The following is an 18,578-nucleotide window of genomic DNA, read 5'->3' on the forward strand; positions in this document are numbered from 1 at the left end:
CCTTGCAGTGACATGAAACCCTAGCCAGATAAAACCTATCTGGCCACCCAAATTGCATGAACTGTCTTTCACTAATGACTACTCCTTCCTGTCTCAACCAGATTCTTTTCTAATATAACCTGGTCTCTTTTCATTTCTTTTCTTTATACCACATTGGCAATCAGTAAAGTTTAGTATATAAATAATCTCACTACCAAATAAGTTATCCAAACGTCACTTTTAAGTCCGAACTGAAAATACTTTCCAGCTGTCACAAAACTATACTATTTTCAGGGCCACCAATGTGTTGAGCAAGTCCTTAGTCTAATTCACTCCAACATCTCGTTTAGCAGTCGTTAGATTGTCCTTAAACATGTGCACCGAAGGGACCTCAATCTGAAATAAACCCAGGAGAATCTCCACAAGAAGCGCCCCGGGCCCTCTCTCTACACCTTTTCTCCACGCTGCCAATTAGCGTGGCTTCTCCTTGTCAGTGTTTGAACAGGTCACCAATTGAAGCTCTCCACTGAATTCCAGACTGTGTGGGAACTTAGGCACATCATTTTAGAACTGCAAAGGTCTTCTGACATCACCTCGGTCTAGCCTTCACTGTATAGATGAAACTACGGGTCAGTGAGTAAGTGAGTGGCACGAGGTTGTAGTGAGAAAATGACAGCTAGAGACCCAAGTCTCTGTACTGCCAGCGGAGCACGTTAAGTGCTTTCCAGCTAATAAAATCCCCACATTTCTTTGGATCTCTAAAATCACAGTTGCATTTGATTAGTACTAGAAACTACGGTAAGAGTGTGAGTAAGGTACGAGTAAGACACTGGAGACCCAGTGCCTCCAACCACTTGCTGCTGGAAATATATCCTCGTCAGACAACGAAGGAGTCAAATTCATCTTGTTAAGAGTAACGTACTGTTATCTAGACTCTAGATAATGTTAATGGTTCCATTTATTTTGTGTTTATACTCCATTATCTCCAGAAAAGATTTCAGAGAGCTTATATAATTAAACCTCAAATAAGACAGAACTATAAGGATTCAATTAAATAACCAACTGGTGATTCTCGAAAAATGAGTTAGTAAGTTAGGTTTTTAAGGCACTAAGAGTATGAATACAGGGACAGGGAAAGAAGTGCAGTGGAAAGAAAATTCAGTAGTTTGTCACTTGAAGAGATGGCATCAATATCTTCAAAACTCCTGAAGTCTACTTAGAAGTGATATTTAAAGGTCAGCAGGAAACAGGGAAATAATTAGTGATGCTTCTGTACTGACACTGAGAACACACTGCAGGAACACTCTTAATTTGGAGTTGATATATAATCTAGAAAGCTAGCAACTAAATATCAGCCCTGACATATCAAAGTGAAGAGCGTAAGACAGAAGAACTTCAGGAAAATAAAGTACATTGAAACGCTGTCTTAAGAGATGTGCCAAAAATAAAGGTCACGGGGCCGCCCAGTGGCTCAGGCGGTTAGAGATCCGTGCTCCTAACTCTGAAGGCTGCCGGTTCGAGTCCCACATGGGCCAGTGGGCTCTCAACCACAAGGTTGTCAGTTCAAATCCCTCGAGTCCCACAAGGGATGGTAGGCTGTGCCCCCTGCAACTAAGATTGAACACGGCACCTTGAGCTGAGCTGCTGCTGAGCTCCCAGATGGCTCAGTTGGTTGGAGTGCATCCTCTCAACCACAAGGTTGCCGGTTCGACTCCCGGAAGGGATGGTGGGCTTCGCCCCCTGCAACTAGCAACGGCAACTGGACCTGGAGCTGAGCTGCGCCCTCCACAACTAAGACTGAAAGGACAGCAACTTGAAGCTGAACAGCACCCTCTACAACTAAGATTGAAAGGACAAAAACTTGACTTAGGGAAGAAGGAAAAAAAAGTCCTGAAAGTACACACTGTTCCCCAATAAAGTCCTGTTCCCCTTCCCCAATAAAAACCTTAAAAATAAATAAATAAATAAATAAAGGTCACATAGTACATGTTTTATAGAGCAGTCATAAGCCCTTTGGGTTTGAATGGAAAGTGCCTACCAAGGTTGAGAATGTCTCACAACTGAGAAACAGTAACTCATTTTCTTCCAGAACAGGTTCTGGGAAAGAGCAGTTTCTAGAGCAATGATACTACAGTCATATCTCAGTTTTTCTCCCAAGTAATGCCATGCATGGAAATGCCTTGAAAAGAAAAATTCATTGTTACCTGAGCACCACTACAATTGGACTTTCACTTCCAGTTATGACCATTAGCCCCTTCCAGATCATTAGTGCCGAGGAGACAATCATTCCAAAATTTAGGACTTGATAATAGAGCTGCAAGAAGAAAAGAGAAGAGATCAGATCCATGTTGATCCCCACCCAGGAACACAACAGCGCGTAGGACCAATTTACAAGTTTCAAGTAGCACTATCAGGGCAGCTGAAGTTCTGAGACATGATTTTAAACACTGTAATAATCACACCATCAGCATCGCAGGACAGCCCTCCTTCTCTCACCCCAAGTACCCTGCTGCATTTTGTTTGCAATATACGTTACATTTATACGATAAGTTATTATTCTCAGAACCTTTCGCCTAAGTTATTTCATTTGGGCTTCACAACCATTCAGCTTAAATTCTATCACAGCCATGATACCCACCAGCCGACAGTGATAACTTCTGCTTCTGGACTCCTCTACTACTTCCTTTTCTACACTCGGTCTCCCTTGTTAACCACAGGTTGTTCAATGACATTTAACCTCACCCTTCATTTTCTAGTGGAGGAAACAGTCTGAGAGGAAGTAACTTTACCAAAGACATACGGTTTGTCAGTCACATAGTTAGGACTCAAAGGCCAGCCTTCTGTCTTAATAAACTTCCACTACCTAATAAACTGTAACATTCTATGACTCGAATAAGCAGATGCAATATCAGACAGGCATTTCAAGTGAGGCAAATAACATGAACTAACTGTGTGGGACTAAGGCTGGATAATGAGTAAAAGCACAGGGGATGACTGGACACCATGGCAGATGGTACAAGAAATGGAAAGATGGTAGGGGAGAGTACTGAGAGAAATCTGGAAAAGCAGATTAAGCTCAGATCATGGAAAACCTTACATGTACCATTGAAAATGTGAACCTGAAAAGACATTCACAAAATACTGCAAAGTGAAAAAAAGAAAAGTTTCAAAAATATACACAATGTAAGTTCAATTTTTGTTCTTTTAAAAAATATATGTGCATGTGGACATTCCACAAGACAAGCGTTCTAGTCTTCAAAAATTCAGTATCAGGAAAATAAAGGTGGGAGACTGTTGTAGATTAAAGAGACATAACCTAGGACAGAAAATTCAGCAAAATAAAAGCTGACAGAAATTTTAAATACTGTCATTTAACAGGCCATCATCTGAACGTTATGTACTGCTCACTTATCTATTATAATTATCACATACACCAATCATACTTCCTATTCTCATAAGAGACATTTGAAGTTCAACAGACAGGGTATTTTCACAGCAGTCAGACTTCGGTAATCTCAACAAAGACAGAAATGACCATGGAAGCAAAAATGTCTGAAAGCTACGAAAGAGCAGTTGGCCTCAGTCTTAAATTCTACTTGTCTCAGGACCTCAAACTGAGAAACTCATCGATCCATAACCACAATGCCCCGGCTTTCTACTCACAGAAGTGATGACAAGCTAGGATATGGGAGGCAGACACACTGACAGCAGCTACAGGTAAAACTGATGGTGTTGGAAAAATGGAAGCAAGTTCAGAACAGACACTGTTACTGCGGCCCAATAAAGTCACTGCTGGTCCCAGAGGGGATCTCAAATAACAACCACAGAAAAAAGCCTGAATAGTCAAACAGGCATAGAATATCAATAACAGTAAGACAAGTTTCATTTAAAAAACCTCGTTTTAACAGCTGACATATGAAAACATACCTGTACAACACATGTACAGCAGCTTCATTCATAATAGCCTCAAATTGGAAAAAAACACAATGTCCATTGACAGATGAATAAACAAATTGCAGTATTTTCATAATAGAATACTACTCAGGAATAGAAAAATATGAAATACTGACACACACAACATAAATGAATTTCAAAAAGATGCCATCTGGGCCAAGCTGGAGAACCAGGGACCAAATTTACGTTCCTGCCTGAAATAGCTAAAACACTGGACAAAATGTATGAAACAACGGTTTTCAGACATTGGACATGTGACTGTGTCCAGGTAGCATAATAGGGCTGTGATGCCTTAAAAAGGAGAAACAAAGGTGAGCCCTACGATGGTCCCACCTTACGACTGTCCCAACTTATTGGCTGGAGAGTTTCCGGACCAACAGCGAAGGGAAAATGCAGACAGAGCCTGGAAGTCTGCTTGACTTGAGGATAAAGAACTGGGAGTTTGGGGAGGCGAAGGCAGCTGGACAGAGGCTGCAGCACAGCACAGAAACGAGAGCTACACAACGACCCGCAGGGGTCTCCTCAGTCCTCAGCTGAGAGACGATCAGCTAACACAGGGGAGAGAAAAGGAACCATCTAAAATGAGCAGATGGAACAATGCTCAATGTTCACATGGGGCAGGAAGGATGTGACTTCTTGAAAGCACTGAAATAAAAACTTTCAACCTAAAATTCTATGTCCCGCGAAATTGCTTTCACACATGAAGGCAAAATAAAACCTTTTCAAACGCATAAAAACTAAAATTCATCATGAGCACAGACCTATAATACCAAAAAAAAAAGTTTTTAAAAAGTCCTCCAGGCAAAAGGAAAATACCAAACAAAATCTGGATTTTAGAGAGGAATGAAGAGCACTGAGAATAATATGCTGGTAAATATAAAATATATTTTTTTCTTATTTAGCATTTGGGGGATGCACCTAAAAGTAGTACGTAGAGGAATTTTATAGCAGTAAAGGCCTCAAATTACATGTTGTATTTTTGTTTACACTCAGTTAAAATATTTTATAATTCCCCTTGTGATTCTCCTTTGATCCATGGGTTATTTAGAAATGCATTGTTTAATTTCCAAATATTTGTGGATTTCCCAAATCAAGCTTCTACCAAAAACACTAGGAATAGCAAATGAAGCCCAAAGTAACACAGAAAGGAAATACTAAAAATAAGAGGAGAAATGAGACAGAAAACAATAAAGAAAATGAATCAAACCAAAAATTGGTTCTTTGCGATCAACTGGCCAGACTAATCAGGAAAAAAAAAGAGAAGAAATGAATTACTAATATCAGGAAGGAATGAGGTGACATCACTAGAGCAATTATATATTAATTTGTGTTAATATACAAATATTAAAAGGCTAACAAGTATTATGAATACCTTTACACCAATACAGTCCTTGAAAGAACAAGCTACTGAAGCTCACAGAAGAAATACGTAACCCAAACAGACCTATATCTATTAAAGAAATTGAATCTATAGATTGCAGACAATTGCAGAAGAGGGAGTATTTCCCATCTCATTCTATGGTCCCCCCGTTACTGATACCCAAACCAGACAAAGATATTACAAGAAAACTACACAACAGTATCATGGGTATGGATATAAAAATTATTTGCAACACTTGAGCAAATCAGGTGCAGCAACTACACATCATGGGGTGGTGAGAGGTGAGAGACAGACATTAGGGGCCTGGCAGAACCCAGGTCGCCCTTGCCCTCCCCGCTCGACGTCCAGCTTGTCGGGCTAACAGACCAGTGGAGAGCCTTCCACTTTCGCTCCTTTGGTGTGATCCCTCTCCATTGGCCAGATGTGAAATCCAGCCCCAGATTCCATGGCAAGCGTGGATGTGTCCACCCGTAACAGTGGTTCAGAAGATCTGGTTAGTGACATTTCTCTGATTCTCTCTCTCTCAGTTTTAGACTCTTACATATCCAGCTTCTCCCACAATAGAGTAAGATCTTATTCTTATAATAAATCCCTTATTTCCACAATATTTAGTGGTTCTGCTTCCCAGACTAAACCCTGACCTAGGAACTGTAGCAGGTAAAGGCCTTAATCCTTACCATGGCGCTGTATTCTAGACTTTGCTCAGTTACACAGGATAAAGAGTGGTTTCTGGATGCTCAAGAAGAACATACTCTTGGATAGTAAGTGCAGTTTATAACATACTTTTCCCTGGGATTTCCTTGTGTATGTCATGGAGGCTGACGTCGAAACCTGGCAGTGCATTACTAAATGTTGATACCCTGCCACTGAGAAAGATTTTCCTGATCCTGAACAAGACCAGATTAATTTTCAATAATCAGAAAAAGTAATGGATCTGTCTTCTGTGTTGCATACACCTCCTATTTGCTGCACATTTACTCAGATTAGGTCCAAGTCTAAGAGAAATCTCCTAGTTTTCTACGTGCTTCACTAGAGGGCCAATTCATTAAAAATAAAGTTATCCAAGATTTCCAGAATTCAATAGATATCAGTATTACAGTCATTAAGAGTTAAGTGATCCTAAGAGACAGAAGATATGAAAAAAGTAGAGGATTCTGCCAAGTCCTAAGGTCTTTAGATTTAGGCAGGAAGACATATAGATAATTAAAATCCAAAGAAATGCAAAGTTCAATCCAGTAAGTAAGAGAGCTAAAGAGGAGCTACGTAATAAAAAGCAAATTCTGTGAAAGTCAGATTAATCCCATCAGGGCTCAAATATGGATCTAATCACACCCTGGCCAATATCCTCTGGTCATTAAGAATTTTCAGCAAGCAGAGAAGACAATCCCATGAATTACATGTGAAAGTAACATAAAAATTACTTGGCATGACATGCGTATTTTCGTAGCGAGTAAACATTTTTTTACCCCCCTCTCCCAAAATGTATAATTAAGAACAGAAGTGATAAAAGGAAATTATGTACAGCGATATATTTTAATGCCAAGGACTGTGCATACTTGGAATTTCAAGTATTTGTAAAATTTAAGAGAATTTGCCTAATTATAATAGGTCAGGTTTGTAATTCCAATTTAAAATGTATAATAAATCGTTGTAGATTTAGTATTTTACTTAGAAAGTTTACTATTTGTATAGTGTTAAAACATTTGAGAGAACTTAAACTCCTGATTTATAAAAATTACAAGTATGTAGTAGTGATGCTTGTTAAGAATGAGTGACATTCTTAAAAAGGAAAAAAAATTAACTTATTCATTAAATTTAATGTTTTTAAGATGTTTAAGTTGGTAAATTAGCCCAAATATTCAAAGGCCCTTAAAAGTGATTGTTAAAATTTGCTAGACTTTAAATAGATTTGTAAACTGATTCTAAAAGCTTAAGAACTCAGTTTTTTAACTTTAGCTTTAACAAATTGAATATTATTTTTTTTCAAATGAAAAATAACTCTAACAAATTGGCCTTCCTGCACACAAAAGCCATCTCAATGGGTATCAAAAAACTAACCCACGACAACCAGTGCTGTGCTGGAGCCAATCTGTTAAAATTTTAGCAATTTTGCAAGCTGGTTGTTAAACACAGTATTATTAAAAATTAGTACAATTAAAAACAAAGGTAAGAAATGGTCTCACTTATCACTTCCTAATTATTTTACTACATTTTACTATTATCTGTATTCTTGAGGTTAATTTTTCTATTTTATCCATCAGGTGGAAATTACAGTTGCATGTTACCATATCTCTTCCTAATTCCACATGCAGTGGTGTCACGTTAGTACCTTGAAATCAACCCCTTGAAATCAGTCCCGTTGGGAGTATTTACACTCCAGAAATAAGCAAACTCTACAAAACCAGGGCTTCATGGATTAAGAAATACCTCAGGAAAATGGTGATCTGAGACTTCAGTAAAGCAGTCACATTCCAAAGGGGGGAAGACAAATAAAATAGTGTATCAGCTAAAAGGACTTTAGGGATCACCTAATATTTGAGGGCAGTCCACAAATACTCAGAAACAATAAAAGGGGAGTTCTGAGGACAGTTAAACACACAAGGTTTGAATAGAACAATGTTCCTAGAGACACTGATATGAAATAGGTGGGAGAATAAACTGGGACAAGACTGAAATGGTAAGAAATGGCAGAATGTAAAATGACTGGGACTTACAACAAATGCCTTTCTAAGGGGTTTGGGTTTTAAACCTACAAGGCAATGGGGAGCTACTGAAGGTTTGAGGGCGAGAGAGAGGAGATTAATCTGTCAACAGTATATAGGATGCAGTGAAGGTAACAAAACACTTTACTTTTGAAAATTGGGCAGCAGACCAAAAAAACCACATTACATGTAATAAACAAGTCTTGAGTTAAGCATGAAAAATCAATGAAAACTCAAAGTTCAAAAGAATACCTACTCTGTGACTCCATTTATATAAAATGCAAAACCATCTGTACTGATAAAATGCAAACCAGTGATTGCCAAGTGCTACAGGAGAGATGAACTACACAGGGACACAAGGGACCTTGTGGGTGACAGAAATGCTCTGTATCTTGATTGCGATGGGTGTACCTGTGGACTCTTATCAAATGGTACACTTTAAATCCATGGTGTTTACTGTACTAAAGGATTCCTCTATGAACATAGTAAGAAAAACAATTACAACTCAAATTAATCAGACATTTGATGATCTGTAAATACATAAATGGATGTTATGCAATGACAGCACTTACAGAAAAGTAAAACTAAATTTCTAATTTCCCTCTTTTCATGCAATGAGCTCTCAGTATGTACAGTCTCTGTCAATTCGTTTCCCCCCAATTTTACGTAGAGGTAAAACCTCATGAGTACCTTCTCTCATCCCACCCTCACGCTATCCAATCCCATCTCCTCAGAAGCTCTGGATGCTGCTCATTTTCTTCATTTGTATAATGAGAACATTATCTGCTTCACACGTATATAAAGCACATCACACGTAGCAAGAGCTCAAGATACTTATTGTTTTGCCTTAACCATTTTCTACCCATTTATGCTCCTTTAAGGCAGTCTGTCTTATTTACCTTTGTATTTCTTTCATTGCATCTAGCATAAGAGACAATGAATAGTATAGGCCCCAAATAAGTATTTCTTCAGAGAAATGTCTGTGGCACGTAAAAATTCAGATATGGATGAAAAGGAAAACACAATACAAAGGAGAATCTGAAGTGTTATCTTAAAGGCAAACTTTTTGTGCAATTTGAAAATGACCAATTATGACTGAAAGAATGAAGAAACACGTCTAAGAGATGGTGACACTGAGCTAGCTAAAGTCTGAAGGCGACTAAAGGGAGGTTGCCTATCTACTTCCCTAAATGGCAATTATAAATACGGCAAAATACAAACCCAAGAGGAAAATCTTTAGGTGACATCAGGATAATTCTTAACAGCAAAATACTGTAAAAAGGTCCGAGGCTAGCAAAACTAGGCTCTACAGACACCCCTGGAGCACAAGATGAAAAGGAGCCACCTTTTCTAATAACTAAATAATCACAACGGAATTCCCAGTACTACTATGTGACATACGATTTGGAAGTTCAAGACGGAGTAAGATTTATGGACAAAATCAGAAGATCTAAATGTCAAGATCCCTGTGCCACTAACATTGGTCGGTATACCCGAGGATTGTGAGGGCTGCCACCATAATGCTAAATGGACTCAAGGGCAAGTTTAATACCTGTTTCAAGTCTAAGTCAGAGGTGGATCAAGGAAGTCAGTGCCGCCCGCTGGGGCCCAATTGGAGGAGGAGAGTTGCGGCCGGCTGAAAGCAGCAAAACGGCTTTTGTGGGGCCTACAACCGCCTTCCCGAGCATCCCTGGAGCAGTGAATTGCTAAACCTAGTCTCCGGAATCTACGGGGAGTCGCTGCGACTGGAGAAACCCCGAGTTTGCCGCCTTATCAAGTCTAAAACAATAAGCAACCCCAACTCCCTCCGGTTTCCATTTGCTCCTCTGCCTCATTGAGACGAACGGAAGATGAAGACTCGCTTCCCGCTTCGCCCCTAGCAGGCCCGTTATTAGACAGGGACTAAAAACAGGGGGCAGCGTAAGCGACCTCTGGCCTCAGACCCCACAAAGAGATGGAATGATCCAGGCGTCAGACCCGCTCAGGCCCTCACACACGGGCCCAGAGGTCCCCAGGACCCGGCAGTGGCAGCGTCCAAGGGACAAGGGGAGCCCGGAAAAACAGTGGGCGGCCAACCTCACCTGCCGCTTGTTCATCCGCCGCACATCGTCCAGAAAATCTAGAGACAGCATCGTGGGGCCGGCGGGAGGGACACCGAGAGGAGAGAGGGCGCGATATGACCGGCACACGGAACCGCTGGCGCCGGGGTCAAGCTCACACAGGACAGGACCGAGCGTCGCCCTCACTTCCGCTTCCGGGGCGGGAACCAGAGAGGCCCGCCCCTTCGCTACGGAGAGCGGACAAAGGGCCCGGCGAACTTCCTGATCCAGCCTCCCGGCCTGACCTCGCTGTAGGAGGGCTGTCTCACTCCGGACCTCGCCTGCTGAGAACCGACCCGAGCACACTTCTGCGGTCACACCCGCGGACCCTCACGGAGGCGTCGGCCCGGGGGTTAAAGGGGAGGCCGCCCTGCAACCTCCGGAAGGCGGGCCCTCGTACACGCCTGGCCAATGGGGAGCTGTGTTCCCGACCCCGGAGGCTCTGGGTGTGGCACTGGACGCGTCGCAGGGCCTTGCCGTCTCTACGTAGTTGGGACCGGTCTCCCGCGCTGCAGGAAACGGACACCTGAGGTGGTTTCAATATGTGCTTTCCCCATAAGGGTGGAGAATGCGAGAGATTTTGAAAGCACTACCTGAATCTCTCAGGAGTTTAAGAAACTTTTGGTTGGAGAGAAAACACACTGGTACGATTGAAAAACCAAACCGTGCAACAGTAATGACACCAGCAGTGCTGCGGGTAATCAGGAAGTCCCATTCTCCCTGAACTTGACCTCCTTGAACTCCACCTCCTGGTTTTGTTGCCTCCTGCACCTAGATGAGACCCTTCTCTCGCTGCCTTCTGTCAACACTGTAATAGAAACAGCTTTTGCTTGCATTGGCTGAAGCTCCTCATGTGCACCCAGGACCAGAAGGACCAGGGCGGGTGTCTTGCTATTATTTTGGTCTTTTTCAAAATACTGCTTATCTCACATTGGGGGACAAGGGTCTTCTCACTTATATTTTTACCCCCAACAACGCACATGAAATAAGCACTCAAAAAAGGTTGTCCAATGAATGGGGGTCTTAAAGCCCAGGAGGTCCAGCCCTTCCAGACAGATGCATCAAGCAAGACTCTAAGGATAGGATTAGCCTCCCTCAGATCAACCGGGACCCCGCAGTGTGTGCTCAAGGCTGAAACAGGATTTATCAAATTAAAAAGCAGAAGATATAGCCATAGTCCTCAAAGAGCTTTCAGTATCATTTGCAGCAGAAAAAAAAAGTATCTTTATGAAAGGAGACAAGTTAAGGTATAACTGCTAGCTTACACATGCTACAGAAACGCAGAGAAGATAAAGAACCTTCCAGGCAGACCTTAGTTAAAGGAGAGTTCTGAGGGAAGCTGGGCTACAACTGGGCCAGCTTTGTATTCCAAAAGAGGAATCATAATGTCAAGCACAAATTAGAAATGGAGTTAGGTGTGGGGAGATGGCTAACACTCAGGCTCCTTTTCTGGAGCTTACACTCTTGAGGGAGACAGACCGAGTGAGAAATAACTGGAGTGAAAAGAATGCATTAGGAAGAAATAGGACCCGGAGAGATTAATATAAACTGGGTAGGTCTGCAAAGGCTTAGTGAGGTTCCCCTGCAATGCTGGGGAGGAAAGTCTTATAAAAATAATTCAGATATTTAGGACAGGTGATCCAGACTAGATAAAGACACAGGCCTATGGAATTAAGTTTTCCAAATGTGGGACTCTGACGTGCTATTTTCTCTGCTCACTGGACTGCCAGTCTTCCCAATACATAAGTCTCTTGGACCCCATCAATCACAATGGCACGTCTGGTATTTTCCTTCATATATAGCCTGCTGTCCTGCCTGAAGAAGGCACCCTGTTATAGAGGTTAAGCCAGACACTTGGCTTTGAGTTACAGATCAACCACTCAGTAGCTCCATGACCTTGGGGCAATCAGTTAATTTTTTTTTATCCTCAGTTCTCTGGTGTGTAAAGTGGGAATAAAAAATAATTTACATCATTTGAAGATTAAACGAAATAGTATTAGGTTGGTGCTAAAGTAATTGCGGTTTTTGCAATTATTTTTAACCTTTTAAATAGCAATTATTTTTGCACCAACCTAATACATGTTAGTAAAGTTGTTGTCACAATGGCTGACAAATGGTAAGTGCACAATAAATGTTAGTAGTTATTAAAAACAAGAAGTGGGTTTAAACTGATGTCCAATCCAAACGCTCAGGGCTAAGAAAGTCTGTCATAATTGACCCCTGGTTAGTCACTTCTGTACAAATTAAGGGTGTCTACCAGCAGAAGCAAAGTCGATTCCATTTTTTAAAACACTATTCAAAATAACCATGATCTCACCAGCTTCTCCTTGACCTTCTAAATGAAGGAAATGGTGGGTGGAAGGAGAAGGTCTCCCTATGACCCTGCTGGGAAAGGAAGTGGCCCAGGTCTGTCAGGGAAGCCTAGTGCACAGGCCACACTGGAAGCTTAGCTCTTCCCTGGTGCCACCTCCCAAAAGGTCCTCTAGGTTTGCTGGGAGGACCCATCTACTCAGCCTCCCCGAAGTCAGGTCAGGGGCTACAGAGATGGGACTTTCTGTCTACCAACCCAATAGCTATGGACTTCAGAGAACGTGGTTTTAAAAAATGCAGCAGCCGGCCAACCCGGTGGTTCGGGATTGAAGTGCGGTGCTTGGCAGCCAGTGTGAGCGGCCGTGGGCTACCGTGCACTGCCATGAGTGGCCGGCAGCCAGCGTGAGCGGCCGGCAGCCGGGGAGAGCTGCCGTGAGTGGCCAACCGACGACCGGCGACCAACTGCCTCAGCCCGGGGGGAGCGCAAGGCTCATAATACGAGCAGGGGCCAGGGAGCTGTGTCCTATACAACTAGACTGAGAAACAACGGCTTGAACTGGAGTGGGGGGGGGGGGGGCGGAAGAAAGGAAAAAAGGCAGCAGCTCTGTGTATAGCATAGATTGTCAGGAAGAACTCTTGTTCCCAAAAATCAAAGGTGCCTTCTGTGCAGAGAGATTACTAGAGTCAATTAAGGCTCCCTGGAAGATTTTTGGAGAGCTCTATTTAAAAAGTCCTGGACAGCTGCAGGGGCAGCTGGGGGAAGGAAGCGCCAGCCTCCTGGGTTGGTATGTGTGTATATGTGGTGGGGGCCAGGGGACACCAATTTCCTGTTTGGCCATTCTGCTTTGGCTAAAGAAGAAAGGGTCTTTGCTGTTTGTTTTATAGGTTCTTAGAGAGGAGAGAGCTGAGCTGCGGATGGGAAGGTCCTCCGGGTGAAGGGGCGAGAGGAGGCAGCCTTAGCCTCGGCCCTGTAACTGAGGGTTCATCGCTCCCTGTCACTGGTGACTTACCTTTTGAGCTTTTGTATCTTAGGGTTTAATGGTAGTGGATTGGCTCCTCTTGATAACTTAAGGGATCCTATGGGAATCTGTTGAGGCAGTGAATCACTGCAGATATATGCCTTGTATATATTTGAATTTGAATATAATGCTCTCTTAACCACGTTCAAAGATAAGATCATTAGCATCATTTATATAGGCACTCAAGTAATAAAAAAGTTACCTAAAGGCTACGATGAGTCTATCTTCAAGGTGCTCATGTTGAAACTGCAAGATTTGGCCACTGCCTCCCTCATCAGTTTGATCTCTGATATTCCTAGCCAACCCCTCATCCTATAATCCTCGGCAAATGCAGCCCGAGGATATGACAGAGGGATTAATGAAATAAGCTCTGCAGCCAAACTGCTCTCTCCCTTACAAACTGTGACGCTAGACAAGTTTCATTTCCTCTCTGTACCTCAGTTTCTTTATAAACAGGGATTATGGTATGTAGGGTTTTTTATGGATATCAAGCGAGCTAAGAATGTACAGCACTAGAATAGGACCTGACACTTAGTAAATAATAGTTATTATTATCAGAATGTCATTCCACTTGGAGGCCTGACAAAGTCCGACTTCTTGTTTCAGACCCTGTTTAAGTGTCATCTGCTGTGTGAAGCCCACCCAGACCTCGCCTGGGCAGACTTAACAACACCTTCATTAGTTCCACTCCTGTATTTTATATGTACTTTTATATGTCTTTTATTACATGGAACTTCAATCATGCTTAGTTTTCTGAATCAAAAAATAAGGCTTCGAGGCTTGACGTCTGAAAAAAGAATTATCACTATGCGAGAGAGTCTTGCTTTTATAAAGAGCAGGTCATTAACCCATTTGAGTCTGTAACTACTGAACTTGAACTGAACTGGTGAGGGCATATTTTGAGGGTGGAGTACTTTCCGTGCTGGGCCTGCCTATTCCAGATTTGTCAACATCCTGCCTTCCACCTCCCACCATTAGGGAGGCTGCCAGAGAGTAATACATGTGGGAGCCCTACCTCTCACCCTGACCGCCCCAACCACGCCTTCTTTCAGTTCCACAAAAGGCTTCTAGGCCTTCCCTACAGCTGCTCTTTCTGCCTCCAGGCCTCCCTTCTCCCTTTTCTTAGCCATTCTTCATTCAGTTTTCATTCCTTCCTCCACCCCCCAAGCCTTCTCTTATCTCCCAAGATGGTGAAATTATTATCCTAGGTAGCCAGTCAGCCCCTCATCCTGCCCCTATCACAACATGTACTACATTTTATTGTAATTCTATGTCTCCTTTTCTGCTAAATTGTAGGTTTCACAAGCCAGGGCATATGCTGTAAAACCAGCCCTAGGCACAGGCCCTGATCCATAGTCGATGCTTAATAAATGTTGTTAAGAGAACCAATGGAATGAATACATAGAACGTTTGGTAGCAAGCACCTGCATTACACTCCCCTGCCTTTTTTTATCTTCTCAAGGGATTCTATGCACCGTGGGGGTGGGGGGTGGGGTGGGAGGTTGGGGGAAGGCATCTCTAGGGCATAGAAAGAAAATTGACTGGGAGAGCTGGACCCGAAACATTCAAACTGGAGACTCTCAGAATGTGAGCGTTTTTTCCTACTTCCTTCAAAATCCAGCCTTACCCAATTCACATGTTTTGAAAGAAAGAAAAAAAGGAAAGAAAAGAAATACAGACAAAAGACTTTAATGCTCAAATGGTAAGTATGGTTTCCTCTCAGCCCGTATTGCCTGACACAGAAGCCACTAGCCACGTGAGCCACTGCGCTCTTGAAATGGGGCTAGTCCAAACCGAGATGTACTACAAGTATAAAATACACCCTAGATCTTGAATGTATGAAAAAAGGAATGTGAACTATTGGGCTTGATGATTACAAGCTGAAATGATAATACTTTTTATATATTGAGTTAAAGAAAATACATTAAATTTAATTTCACCTCTTTCTTTTCTCTGCTTTCAGTATGGCTACTAGATAATTTAAAATGGCATTTGTGGGCATGTCGAGGGTTAGTGTGCAAGCTGGGTCAGGTGCTCAAATCTGCTTTTGCATTCTTTTCCTGGTCAACTGGATGCCCTTGAACCCTGGCATTTTCTCCACTGCTTTTAGTGAGATCTCTGGGGCTAGGACTTCGGTGTGGCAACAGGGTCTGCTCTGTGTTCTGCCCTTGGGTCCAATCTGCTCAGTTACTCACCACAGCTCTCGGTTTCTGTCTCGGGCCCTACCCTGTGACCTGACCATAACACTACCCAGTTCCCTTTGGCCTGTGGTTTGGTTTGGGTTTTCTCTGTGTTGACTGCATGTGGGAATTTGGCAAAAAGAAATGAGGCGTGTTCTTTCGGCAGATATTTTGAAATCGCCTAAGGGAAAATATTGATAGATGAGAAATACATCACAAATGCCTCCAGTTGATAGTTGTAATAAATATGTGCAAACTGTGTTCTCCTCCATTCCCTTGAATTAAGGGAAGACGGATTCTCCCATGAAGTAACTGTCTGGGTAGAGGGTGGGGTGAATCAGTTGGCCACACAAATGTCCTGAGTCTTCAGCTGTGACTTTCTCTGCTGTGTCCAATTAATTCTCTCAGTACAGAAAGGTCAGCTCAGTTCTCTGGCCGGAATTTTATTCTCTGCAAAGTGACACTTTCTCAATCATGCCAACTTTAAAAGTCTATCTGCTTATATATGTGAGTGGGAAGAATAATTCTAAATAAACACTGATCTTAAGCACACTTGTCTCTTCCAACTCTTTCATCCTTCCCTCAGTGCCACCAGAAGTTCTCCTCCTCCTCCTCAGTCATGCCAGCTTTTCTGCTTGTCTGTGGGACAGACCTATAGCTACAAATCAATCTATATCTCCCAACTTTTAGAAAGAAAAACACGCCTCACTTGACTCAGTGGCTCTCTCCGGTAGTGCCTTACTTTTCTCTTTCGCTTCACACTGTGCTTGGATCGCATGTAGTTTACTGCTTTGCCATTCTTTCTCTCTTTTCTTTTCTGCCACATGCCATCTGCTGTGACACTGTAGTGACCCTCAAGACACTGCGTCAGTCAGGACCCGTCGGTTGGCAAATCCAGCGGTCCCGTCTGTCCCCATCCTTCCTGCCTTCAACACGGTGACATTCAGCACTAACCACCCCTCCTTCTGCTGCTTTTCTCCTCCTGGAGCTCCCACTACCACCAGAAGTTGTCGAGCCAGGCAGGTCAGCACTCCTATAAGTTTACTGGCCCTGAATAGTCCCTGGCAAGCTAGTCTCCTTTCTCTAGTCACTAACTATCCCCTCTTTAAAATGGTGTGCCACAACTTTTTCTCTCTCCTCAGACCTCCCACCAACTAACCACCATTCCTCACTCCTCCCCCACGGGTGACATTGGTGACATTCCTTCTCATTTGCCTGTGGTTACTTCAGAGCCAGCACCTGCAGCCACACCACATTCAACCCCTTCCCTCCAGCTCACAAGCAGAAGTGGCTTCCTCGCTAAAGCCAGGCCCTCCACCTTTGCCCTGCAGCCCTCCCCTCGTGCCATCTGATCACCAGTGATGTGTCTTCAGCCCCTCCCATTCTACTACATGCTCAGTGTTTAGGATCTCCTCCACCTTAAAACAAAAACCTTCCTTGCTCTCTCTTTCCCTCTAGTTACTGCCTTCTCCCTCCTCTTCCATTTTAGCTAAACTTCTTAAAATCAAGCCGATGCTGTTTCCTCCTCTTGCTTTCCACTCAGGTTTCCTCCCTAAGGCTCTACAGAGATCTCCCTTCATGCCGGGAATTCTAAGTGCTTTATGGGAATTCCCTTACAGATGATGATGGTGATAGAACTGTCTGTAAAATACCTGTGGAGGGAAGATGGATTTAGGAGGTTCGCCCAGCTCACCTGGCAGGGGTTGGAAACCAGACAGTTGAGTTGAGTCTGTGTCCTGGACCCCCACGCTATACTGTGGCCCACGCCTCAGACTGATGGGGTCTGTTCTCAGCATTCAGCTCAGTGCCTCACTTATAGTTGGAGATCAGTAAATATGCCTGAATGAATGAACACATATTGCCATCCTGGTTCGGGTTCTTATTTTCTCACTCTTAGAATCACCCACCAATCAACGGGTTCTTAAAAAGTGCATGGGCTTGGGTTCATGTCTATTTTGCTGAAAGTAGGCATCATTCTCATGAGTTTTTCATAGGAGCCTATGTCCAAAAAAAGTTAATAACTTCTTGATTCATTCATTTTTCTGTCTTCAGTTTCATTTTCACCAACATCCTCCCCCTTACATCCTGTACGTTGCCATTAGATGACTCAGTTATCAATATTTTGTTTTAATTCTGTCTGGTAAAAACATAGGGACAAGTAACCTTCCTCCACCTAAAAAATCCTGACTGCTTCTCTGGTTGGCTGCCTCCAAGATAAAAATCAAACACTCTGGCCCAATGGCCAACACTTTCAGTAATCAAGCCTCAGCACACTACCAGTATCACCTCCCATTTTTCTCTGTTCTAAACTGATCTTCTTATAATTTCAAAACTTCTATTCAAACCCACGTTGTAGCAATTCATTCAATAATGTACGTATCACACGCCTGACAGAGGCCAGGCGCTATGCCTGGGGCTGAGCACACAAAGATGAATACGACACAGTCCTTACCCTTGAGAAACTATCAGCCTACTTTGGGGGAGAGCTGTGAAGACAAAATCCCCAAAATATGGGATGAGAAATTATTCATGGAAGTAATTCCTGCTTGGAGGTAGGGTGGAGCTAAGAGTAAACGAAGCTTTCTCTTTCTAAGTTAAACATGTCTGTATGCTTTACATGTTTCCTTTACAACAAGCATGCATTAATTCTGTAACCAGGAAAAAAGTCACATTAGGGAACGATTATAATTAGTTCAATTCTGACTACCTGAGTTTTCCCAAGGGGGAAAAAAACTATAACTGTCAAAGAATTAGTAAAATGAAGCTGCGAAACTGCCACTCTGTTGAGATTTTGCTTCTTAGCGGTTATCATCAGTTTGGCTCAAATAAACTCATAAATATTCTCTTTTCAAAAAACCAGTTAATAAAATGAATGAGGAAAGAACAATCAACCAATAGAAAAGTGGGCAAAATCTATGAATATGCATTTCCCAGAAGATATAACATTTATGACA

The 18,578-nt window shown here is 42.6% G+C and overlaps 1 protein-coding gene across 8 annotated transcripts in view; it reads right to left on the reverse strand.

Annotated features, from left to right (window-relative positions):
* Positions 1-18,578, reverse strand: part of SEC11A (SEC11 homolog A, signal peptidase complex subunit) — a 44,203-nt gene that overhangs the window by 17,272 nt on the left and 8,353 nt on the right. For 6 of the 8 annotated variants that reach the window (XM_088789476.1, XM_088789473.1, XM_019743471.3 and 3 more), the window contains one exon: positions 2,184-2,293. In XM_088789476.1, coding sequence (XP_088645602.1) covers positions 2,184-2,293 — 110 coding nt within the window. Of the gene's footprint in view, positions 1-2,183; positions 2,294-10,097; positions 10,271-18,578 lie in introns of those variants that run through there. The other 2 variants (XM_019743470.3, XM_074317587.2) reach the window with 2 other exon arrangements.

This window comes from Rhinolophus sinicus, chromosome 13 (genome assembly GCF_057876585.1).
Source record: "Rhinolophus sinicus isolate RSI-liver-muscle chromosome 13, RSI-T2T, whole genome shotgun sequence".
In the NCBI taxonomy this organism is placed as follows: domain Eukaryota; kingdom Metazoa; phylum Chordata; class Mammalia; order Chiroptera; family Rhinolophidae; genus Rhinolophus; species Rhinolophus sinicus.